The sequence below is a fragment of the Corapipo altera genome, unplaced genomic scaffold, assembly GCF_003945725.1.
Source record: "Corapipo altera isolate COAL_440 unplaced genomic scaffold, ASM394572v1 0, whole genome shotgun sequence".
Lineage (NCBI taxonomy): Eukaryota > Metazoa > Chordata > Aves > Passeriformes > Pipridae > Corapipo > Corapipo altera.
The window spans coordinates 925,689-936,392 of NW_020884872.1; the positions used below are offsets into that span (position 1 = coordinate 925,689).

At 52.2% G+C, this 10,704-nt stretch overlaps 1 protein-coding gene across 1 annotated transcript in view; it reads right to left on the minus strand.

Moving 5' to 3' along the window:
- Positions 1-10,704, minus strand: part of RUNX1 (runt related transcription factor 1) — a 183,982-nt gene that overhangs the window by 1,859 nt on the left and 171,419 nt on the right. Inside the window, exon 7 of the mRNA XM_027634564.1 lies at positions 3,045-3,206. Within this exon, the coding sequence (XP_027490365.1) occupies positions 3,045-3,206 (162 nt within the window). The remainder of the gene's footprint in view (positions 1-3,044; positions 3,207-10,704) is intronic.

Genomic DNA, 10,704 nt, shown 5'->3' on the forward strand with positions numbered 1-10,704 from the left:
AGTGCTGTGAGGAGAGGCTGAGGGAGCTGGGGCTGTTCAGCCTGGAGAAGAGGAGGCTCAGGGGAGACCTCCTCACTCTCTACAACTCCCTGACAGGAGGGGGGAGCCAGGTGGGGGTCGGGCTCTGATCCCAGGAAGCAGCAGCAAGACAAGAGGGCTGGGTCTGGAGTTGTGCCAGGGGAGGTTTAGATTGGATATCAAGAAGAAATGTTTTCCAGAGAGGGTGCTCAGCCATTGGAATGGGCTGCCCAGGGAAGTGGTGGATTCTCCGTCCCTGGAGGTGTTTTGTTTGAGGTCTTCATATCTGTGTCCTCATGTAATGTCTACAGAGTTGTCACTAACTCCTGGACATCTTGGCTCTGGTGGGTATGTGAGAAGGGACAACAGAATGAGTTATCTGGGGGATGACCTTTTATCTTTCCTGTGTGCCAGAAGCCTTTTCCTCCTGTTGAGTGGAATCCCAGGATCAGCTGGAAAAGGTTGGAAAAGCCCTCGCAGCCCATGGATCCCCCCTGTGCCCCATCCCCACCTTGTCCCCCAGCCCAGAGCACTGAGTGCCACGGCCAGGCCTTCCTGGGACACCTCCAGGGCTGGGCACTCCAAACCTCCCTGGGCAGCCCCTGCCAAGGCCTGACCACCCTTTCTGGCAGGAAATTCCTCCTCCTGTCCAACCTGAGCCTCCCCTGGCAGAACTTGAGACTTGTCATTCATAGGACAGTCAAATTCTGCTCCATTTTTTCTGACATCCTTGGAATTATGTCCAGTCCCTTCAAGTCTTGCCCTGGTGTGCACAGATGACACAAGTAGAGCAGATAATGGCCCCTTTGGGAAGGATCCTCATTGTGACTCAGCTGAAAGGAAGGTGTCAGTCCCTGGAGTTGGCAGCTCTGCACTATTAAAATAACAACAGTAATAATAATAATAATAATAATTAGGAAAAAATCTTTCCCGAAGACAAGTTCTTCTGTCAGACAAGGCAGAAGAGGAGTCATGTGTTGAAGGAAACCCTCATGAGGAGAAGCAGAGGGAAAACCAAACTCTTGGCTCTCACCACTCCGAGCTCTGAGAGCCCATCAGTGACACATCAACCACCAAAGAACTTCTGTAAATTCCTTGAGAAGCTCTTTTTGTTTGCTGAACGTTTCCTTTTTGAGTTTGCTCTCAATTTTTTAATAAAAGATTAATGGCAACACATTTCCTTTCCCTGGACACCAACACCTTCAGATTTAAACAGCGGGAGCTTCGGAGTAGTCAAGGTCAAAGGTGGCATCTGAAGACCTGTCAGACTTTAAATGACGCTTCCGCACCTCATTCCTGAGAAAGAAATCAAACTTCCTACCTGGACACATCACTCATCAGATGAGGGCTTGTTCTGCCCTGGCAAAAAGCAGAATAATGACACTTAACGTCAAGATATTTCAAATATGTCCCAGATCGGGTCTTTGTCTTTGGAGGCACCGGGTCTTTGGATGGGAGGGACTGATAAACTCCAATTTGTTCTTTGTCAGAAATTAAAAAGGGGTGTTTTCATTTTAAAGTAAGAGTGTGTTAATAAAGAACAGGAGGATTTTTGCAGATTTTTTTTTAATTAAGAAAATACCTCCTTTTTTTTTTTTTTTTTTTTGACTTTCCCTCTGGAAGGTTTCCTGCATTTTCAGCTGTTTCTAGGATGCAATTAACGCTTAAACCCAACAAATAATTTCCTTTTGGTGTGCATCCTCCCCGTGAGTCTTTCAAAGCAGGCTCTGTACGACAACAAAACAGGCTGGAGCACGTTCAAGTGGCTCTCTCTGATCTCACAAGAAGCCCTGAGTATTCAAACCAGAGCAAGATGTGCAGCCAAAGGAGGGATTTTTTTGCAAAAGCTGTATGCAAATTGGAATTTTATGGCTCTCGTTGGTTCTAAGAAAACCCCTGCTGTTGCACACACACAGATTGGGTCAATATGTGTGGGTTTGAGGCAGCACGTGGGCACTTGGGATGGTGGGACCAGGGGGTGGCTTTCACTTCCAGGTTTTCTCTGGTGGTTTGTAAAGCTCTGCAGCAGAGTTTGATGGAGATGGAGCACGACAATCCAGTGCAACACTCAAAATGTCACACCCCCCATCCTGCAGTCAGTGTGTCCACTCATAACCTGCTGTGCTCTGGTCTGAGTTTAAAAGGGGGGAGGGAAACAGAGCTGGAATATCTGTGGCATTCATTGCTTGGCAGAAAGGAGAACTCTTCAGCAATCCAAACCTTTTTTTATAGCTCCATCCACCTTCAAAGTGCTGCTTTCTCCTCTTTTTCCCTTCGTTTTTGACAGTGGTGTGTTGGGCCCCAAACCCAGGAGCAACCTGGGCTAGTGGAAGGTGTCCCAGAGGGGTTGGAACTGGATGATCTTTAAGGTCCTTTCCAACCCAAGCCAGTCTGTGATTCAGGTTGGACATCAGGAGGAATTCCTTGCTGGAAAGGGTGGTCAGGCCTTGGCAGGGGCTGCCCAGGGAGGTTTGGAGTGCCCATCCCTGGAGGTGTCCCAGGAAGGCCTGGCCGTGGCACTCAGTGCTCTGGGCTGGGGGGCAAGGTGGGGATGGGGCACAGGGGGGATCCATGGGCTGGGAAGGCTTTTCCAACCTTTTCCAGCTGATCCTGGGATTTCACTCAGCAGGAGGAAAAGGCTTCTGGCACACAGGAAAGATAAAAGGTCATCCCCCAGATAACTCATTCTGTTGTCCCTTCTCACATACCCACCAGAGCCCCTTGGGCACAGGGTAGATCCATGGGCTGGGAGGGCTTTTCCAAACCCCAATAATTCTGCAATTCATTGATCAAAAGCTCATTCATTTATCAAAACACCATTCATTCCCTAAAAGGCGATTCACTCACTTAAACCCTCCCTTTCTTTCCTCTTTGCACAAACCTCCCCTCAGACCCCGGGGCGGGTTTTGCCGCTGCCGGAGAAAGGTCGTGGTGGCACCTGGGGGACACCACCACCAGAGAGCCAACATCCAGGGGGATTGGGAACCTTCTCTGTGGTGCAGAGGGAGCGGGATTTGGGTACTCACTGGAGAGGCGGCTGGAGAGCTCGGCGGTGAGCGAGGACATGCCGCCGGCCCTGCCCGGCGAGATCGGTGTGGCCGGGTGCACCGAGGGCGCGGCGATGGAGCCCAGGTACTGGTAGGACTGGTCGTAGGACCACGGCGGGGACGGCTGCACCTGCCTCGTGTCTGCAACCAAAAAGAGACCTATAGGCCATTGGGAAGGGCAAAACTTGGCAAAACCCTAAAAAACCTCCGCACGCCCCAAAGCGGAGCCCGAAGAGCGTCCCAGCGATCCCGTCTCAGCACCGTCATCCCCTCACTCTGTCAGGACACCTGTGAGTGAAGGGCTTTCTAAAACATTATCTGTACTTTTTCTTTTTTTTTTTTTTTTCCTATCCTATTTTTTCTATTTTTTCTATATTTTTTTCTATTTTTTTCTATTTTTTTCCTAATTTTTTTCCCTAATTTTTTTCGTTTGCTGTTTCGCGTTAACGGCGGGAAAGGAAATAATTCGGGTTAGGATTTCCCAGGGGAAAAGCTGCTCCTCGCTGAGATGTGTTAGGATTTGGGCAACCAAAAAAAAAAAAATGCCCTGCAGGAACAACAACGAGGCTAAACTGCTGGACTGTGAGTGTTTCTCTGCAAGGGTGTAAATAGAGAGGGAAAAACTTGAGGAAATTGTGTTTGTGTGTGAGAGAGAGACAGAGGTGGAGAGTGACACCACCCCAGATAAATCAGTTTATCTCCAGAAGGCAGATCAAGTGGGTGAATAGGACTGGGGGACATGAATTCCTCAGGTTATGGAAAATCCCGGACTTTATGACAGGAACAAGTATTTTGTCCGTCTGCTTCGCACACCCTAAAATATGGAAATAAATGTGGGAATAAATTCTTGGCACAGGCACGGAAACACAAATTTTAGAAGCACAAAGCCTCACATCAGATCTGTGGCACTGCTGGACTGAAAATCATGGAGTCATGGAATGGTTTGGGTTGGGAGGGACCTCAAAGCCCATCCAGTGCCACCCCCTGCCATGGGCAGGGACACCTTCCACCAGCCCAGGTTGCTCCAAGTTTATCCAACCTGGTCTTGGACACTTCCAGGGATCCAGGGGCAGCCACAGCTTCTCTGGGAATTCTATCCCAGCCCCTCCCCACCCTCCCAGCCAACAATTCCTTCCCAATATCCCATCTAACCCTATTCTCTGCCAGTTCTAAGCCATTCCTCCTTATCCTGTCACTGCAATTCCTGCTGGGATGCAGGCACTGTGTGAGAAACCTCCAGCCCTTTATTTTGGAGCCACACGAGGGGTTTGGCTGAGGTTTGAACTCAGAGGTTCACAGCAGGGAGTTTGCCCAAACCAGTTGCATCGATGCAAACCCAACTCTTTCCCTGCTTATTTCCTCTTTGCAATTCCTGCTGTTTTTCAGCGCATGGAAATGTCTAATTTTTTTATAAATCGAAAGAATCAGAGAGATTCTTCCCCTCCCCCCTCCCTTTACCTACCCAGATTTTTTTTATTGTTTTTAGTAAATTCTTTTCTATTTTCTTCAGCTTTAAGAGCCGCAGTTCCATCCAGATAATTGCCTTTATTGAAAAAAAAAAAGCAAACGTTGGATGAACTGTGCTCAGATAAAACTGATATCAGTGTGGAAGGGAAACTTCCCAAGTCTGAGATGAGGGCTTTGATCTTCCATCAGAGAGCCCATCTGGAAAAAATTATTTTGTTGTTCTAGTGGGAGATGGGTTTTACATTTTGTTTGCTTCATCTGTTTACAAGGGGGAGGTTTATACAAAACTCCAAGCTTTTAAAAAATAACCAGGGAAGTCTCAGATTGAACCTAAGTCAAGATTTTTTTTGCTGAGCAACGTGTTCAAACTCAGATATTGTTAATATTTAATTATTTCTTTTTTCAGGCAGGACTTCCTTAAAAAATAAAATCAGTTGGCTCGTGCTGGTTTAAAAGCAGCATCCCAATTACAGGGAATGGACTCCAGCAGGAACAAAAAGACCCAGCACAAAGCCTGTAATGTTCTGAGCTGCAGCATCACCTGATTGTTAATGTATTGTCAGTGTTTACTAAAGATCACAGGGAGAGGGAAGAGGGAATTCAGTCTCCAGGGGTGGCATTAGGATAAATACCACGAAGCAGCTACAGAGTGAGCCTTGTAATGGTGTGACACCATGTTTCAACTCTGAAACGGGGTTAATTAAGTCATTACTCCCTTATTTCAGCCTGAAATCCCAGATTTCAGTACTGCATCCAAGCACTGGAATCCTGGGAGTGGAATCCCAGCCATGGGATGGAAATTCCCTCATCTGTTCCTCCCGCCCAGGGAGCCCTGGATGTGCTCTGCCACAGGAACAGAGCCTCTCTCACCTCTCTGTCAAGGGCTCTGCTCAACTGCATCCCAGAATCCCAGAATTACTGAGGCTGGAAAAGCCCTCCCAGCCCATGGATCCCCCCTGTGCCCCATCCCCACCTTGTCCCCCAGCCCAGAGCACTGAGTGCCACGGCCAGGCCTTCCTGGGACACCTCCAGGGCTGGGCACTCCAAACCTCCCTGGGCAGCCCCTGCCAAGGCCTGACCACCCTTTCCAGCAGGAAATTCCTCCTCAATAGCAAGTAGCAGAACCCCTCTGTCTGGGATTGTTTTATCACCTTCCAGGGGCTCTGTCCTGAGGTCTGGGCACTGCAGAGAAAATAGGAAAAGGCTCCTGGGAGTGACCTGTGTGTGTGTGAAGGGGGAGTTGCCCCCCATCCTTGATTTTCAGGTTGAAAGGAGAGAACATTCTGCTTTCTCCTGTTGTGGTGGGACAGCTCCCTCTGACACTTTTCCCCTTTTCTCTTGTCCTTCAGCACAAGAGACATGGTTTTGTCCTGTGCCTAACCCAGCCCTCGTGGGATCCTGGTCCATAAACCAGCTCCAAGGGCAATAAATGCACGAACAACAGTAAGAAGATGCAGAAAAAGCCACAGCAGCTGCCACAGAAGAAGCAAGACCTTGTCATGGATTTACCAAACACTGAAAAGCCTCCCCTGAAATATGGTTTCTTTCTTTTAGTGCCACCAGAATTAACATCACAGAATCCCAGGATGGGTGAGGTTGGAAGGACCCACAGTATCCTTCCTGGTCCCACCTCCCTGCTCCAGCAGGGTCATCCCAGAGCACATGGCACAGGACTGTGTCCAGGTGGGTCTGGAATATCTCCAGTGAGGAGACTCCACACCCCTCTGGACAATCTGGGGGTCACTGCCCAGCAAAGAAGTTCTTGCTCCTGTCCAGGTGGAATTTCCTGGGCATCAGTTCCTGCCCGTTCCTCTTGTGCCATTGCTGGGCCCCCCTGAGCAGAGCCTGGTCCATCCTCTGCCCCCTCCCTGCAGACCCTACAGACCTGGGGGAGGTCCCCTCTCAGTGTCTGCTCTGGAGGCTGAACAGCCCCAGCTCCCTCAGCCTTTCCTGCTCCCAGAGATGCTCCATCCCTTGGGCACCTTTGTCACCTCCCCCTGGACCTGCTACAGGAGCTCCATGTCCCGAGGAGCCAGAACTGGGCCCAGCTCTCCAGATGTGCCACCCCAGGGCTGGGCAGAGGGGCAGGATCCCCTCCCTGCCCTGCTGGCAAAGCTCTTCCTGATGCTCCCCCAGAGCACAGGACACCAGAGCACAAAGTTACACCCTCCCTAAAAACCAGGTGAATGAACCCAGAACGTGCCCAGGAACACCCAGGAAGATCCTTTAGCTGAGGTACCCGACCTGCCTCATCCATTTGCTCTGATTATTGACCTCTGGGCTACCTGAAGCAGTGACAGCCCCGCCACAGAGACCCTCTTTATTAATCTCCTCATCCCATTAAGTCTTTCTTAAGTGAAGGTTCAAACTACCAATCAATTTTCCATCTTGGTACCTGTGTTCCCCCATCCCTGTGTTTGCTCTGAAGGATTCACCTTTTGACATCAGCCTGGTTAAAGGATCCATTCAGGGATGTTAATACAGTGCATTATATTATATACACACATGAAAGCAGGTCGTGCTGACTAACCCCAGGTATCACCCTCACAGATTTTTTAATAATAAGTGGAAAAAAGGATCCCTGGAATAGCATTTTTATGGCCTGGTTTCATTATCAAGAGGCACACTCAGCTCCCAGTAAAGCTTCAGTAGGATCTGGACTTGGGGGGGGGGGCCCTCAAGCAGTGTTTTATTTCTGGGATATCTGCTTTCCTTCAGCTTTCAGGTTGCCCAAAATTAAACGGGAACGGGTTTGAATTGGACACAGGACGGGGCTGCACAAAAAAAAAAAAAAAGCAAGGAACTCTTTCCTGGCTTTGCCAATAAAGAGGAGCCAAGCTCAGGAGCTGAAGTTCATTTGGTGAAAACATGCTGCAAATAAACGGGAGCTGCTTCCCGACTCGGAATATCCGCGATTTGCAGGCAGAGCTACTTCAACAAAGGGAAACAACGGGGCTTTGGGCCCACGGGATCCCCAAAATCACTGAAAAGAGGATCAAACCAGCACAAAACCGAGTCGCTCCAGCCGGTGCCCGATCCTCCCGGCGCTTCTCTCATCAGCGACTACTTTCCATTTCTGCCTTTTTTTTTTTTTACGGTGTGAGAAAACGTCTTTAAAAAAAAAAAAAAACACAAAAAACACAAAACCAAAACAACCACGAAAACAATTCATTAATCGCTGCAGACCCCTCCGGGGCGAGAGTTCTGGTGCAATAATTCACACCTCTCCGCGCGGTCAGGAGCTCTCCCGGCCCCTCTCTCTCTGCCTCCCTCCCTTTAACAACCCGTGGAGCACAAAGGGCTGATCCGCCTTTCGTGCCCCGTCACGTTTTATTGCCCCGAAAAAAAAAGTCGGGTTCGCCTCGCGCTGGGCAGCTCTAATTAAGCCGCGCGAGCGTTGCGTAATTAATGGTTTTAACGAAACGCGCTCTGGGGGTTGGGGGGGGGGAGACGGGGCGGGGAAAATAACAGGAGCCGGCCTCTCTTTCGGGGCTGCTCCCTCTGCTTCGACGTTTTCCAGCTGCTTTTTCCAGCGGTGATTCCCGCAGGGATGGCCCGGGGGGAGGGTGGCGGTCCTGGGTGCCCCCTGTGTTTTCCAGCTGTTTTTCCAGGGGTGATTCCCATAAGGATGGCCCGGGGGGGGGTCCCGGGCCCCCCCCCCCCCCCCCCACCGTCTCTCTATTTTCCAGCTATTTTTCCAGCGGTGATTCCCGTAGGGATGACCCTCAGTGGCGGTCCCGGAGTGCCCCCCGTGTTTGTCTGTTTTCCAGCTATTTTTCCAGCGGTGATTCCCGCAGGGATGACCCGGGGGTGGCGGTCCCGGGATGCCCCCTCTCTTTAGTTCTTTTCCAGCTGTTTTTCCAGCGGTGATTCCCGCAGGGATGGCCCGTGGGATGGCAGTCCAGCGTGTCTCCTGTGTTTTCCAGCTGTTTTTCCAGCGGTGATCCCCCGGGATGGCCCGTGGGGTGGCAGTCCAGTGGGTCTCCTGTGTTTTCCAGCTGTTTTTCCAGGGGTGATTCCCGCAGGGATGGCCCGCGGTGGCGGTCTCGGTGTGTCCCCAGTGTTTGGTTCTTTCCCAGTTGTTTTTCCAGCGGTGATTCCCGCAGGGGTGCCCCAGGGGGAGGGTGGCGGTCCCGGGATGCCCCCTCTCTTTGGTTCTTTTCCAGCTGTTTTTCCAGCGGTGATTCCCGCAGGGACGACCCGGGGGTGGCGGTCCTGGGTGCCCCCCGTGTTTGGCTCTTTTCCAGCTGCTTTTCCAGGGGTGATTCCCGCAGGGATGGCCCGTGGGGTGGCAGTCCCAGGTGCTCCCTGTGTTTTCCAGCTGTTTTTCCAGCGGCGATTCCCGCAGGGATGGCTCGGGGGTGGCAGTCCCGGGTGTTCCCTGTGTTTTCCAGCTGTTTTTCCAGCGGTGATTCCCGCAGGGATGGCCCGTGGGGTGGCAGTCCCGGGTGTTCCCTGTGTTTTCCAGCTGTTTTTCCAGCGGTTTTCCCGCCGGGATGGCCGGGGCGCTCCCGGCTGCAGTTGCGGGGCGCTGCCGCGGGGTGGCGATGCCGCTCCGGCAAAAGCGGCTGCTCCGCGTCCCCCCCCTCCGAACCTTCCCCGGCCCCGGGACGCCCCAAAACCCCGAAATCGCTCTGAAAACGAGAGATCCCGGAGCAACCGCGGCGCTCTGAGAACAGCTCAGAGTCATTCCCAGCCGGGAATCGCCTAAAAGTGCGTCGGAGGTGGCAGCGGTGGGGATCCAAGAGCAGGGATGCACAGGAGGGATCATGGAATCACAGACTATCCTGAGCTGGAAGGATCCCCAAGGATCACCCAGTCCAAGCTCTGGCCCTGCCCAGGACACCCCAACAATCCCCTCTGTCCCTCAGAGCGTTGTCCAAACCCTCCTGGAGCTCTGGCAGCCCATTCTGGGATTCTGTGATTCCATGAGAGGGACGGGTGTGTTGTTCCATACTTTAAGGTGTGTGCCTCCTCCAAAAGAGAATCACACAGGAATAGCATTCCAGGACTTCATGTTCGTCATGTCCCCGTGCTCAGGATCAGTTTTACGGACAAAAGGATGTTCTGTGAGAGCTCAGGAGCTGTGCTGTGGTTTTGACCAAGGTCTTGACCCATCATCTTGTGCTCTGAGTGTCTTGGGAGTTCTTAGAATCATAAAATGCCAGAATGGTTTGGGTTGGAAGACACCTTAAAGGTCATCTCATTCCACCCCCTGCCATGGGCAGGGACACCTTCCACTAACCCAGGTTGCTCTGAACTCCGTCCAACCTGGCCTTGGACACTTCCAGGGATGGGGAATCCACACCCTCTCTGGGTTAAAGAGCCCTTCCCCCTCCAAAAGAAATCGCTGTCGTGCTGTCAGGCGCTCGGAATCTGTAAATCAGCAAGTTTCAGAGGGTGATTCACGGCACCAGCTCAGGCTGTTGCTTGAGGTCACAGAGCAAAAATCACCTCCCCCTTTGGATACAACAAACAGAACAATCCTCACCGCGCCGGCTGAAAGAAACCCCCCACGAGATTTCCGTAACACTGCTCAGAAAATGTTGCATTAGAGCCCGGAATTGAAAGCAGAGCTCAGGTCCCGCGATCCCTGGGGAGCTGCCAGGGGAACAGCGCCGGGGCCGCGTGTGCCGGGGTGTGTGGGATGCCCCGGGAGCACAGAGGGAGCCGGTTCTCCCTGTGTCACCGCGGGTCAGACACTGCCGCCTGCTCCCAGCCAAGAGGCTGCGTGGCCAAATCCCAGTATGATACAGCGTGTTCCTGGAAGCCTCGGGAAGGAGCAGCAGGATGTGAGTCAGTCGCCGTGGCGCGGGATGGCGGCGGAGCCGGCAGAGAACGGGGAGGAGCAGGTACACCTTGGGTCAGTCCCCCTTCCCACATTCCCACTGGAGCAGGTACACCTTGGATCAGCCAACCTGCCCCATTCCCACATTCCCCCTGGAGCAGGTACACCTTGGATCAGCCAACCTGCCCCCATTCCCGCATTCCTACTGGAGCAGGGACACCTTGGATCAGCCAACCTGCCCCATTCCCACATTCCCCCTGGAGCAGGGACACCTTGGATCAGCCAGCCTGTGCCCATTCCCACTGGAACAGGTACACCTTGGATCAGCCAACCTGCCCCCATTCCCACATTCCCATTGGAGCAGGTACACCTTGGATCAGCCAA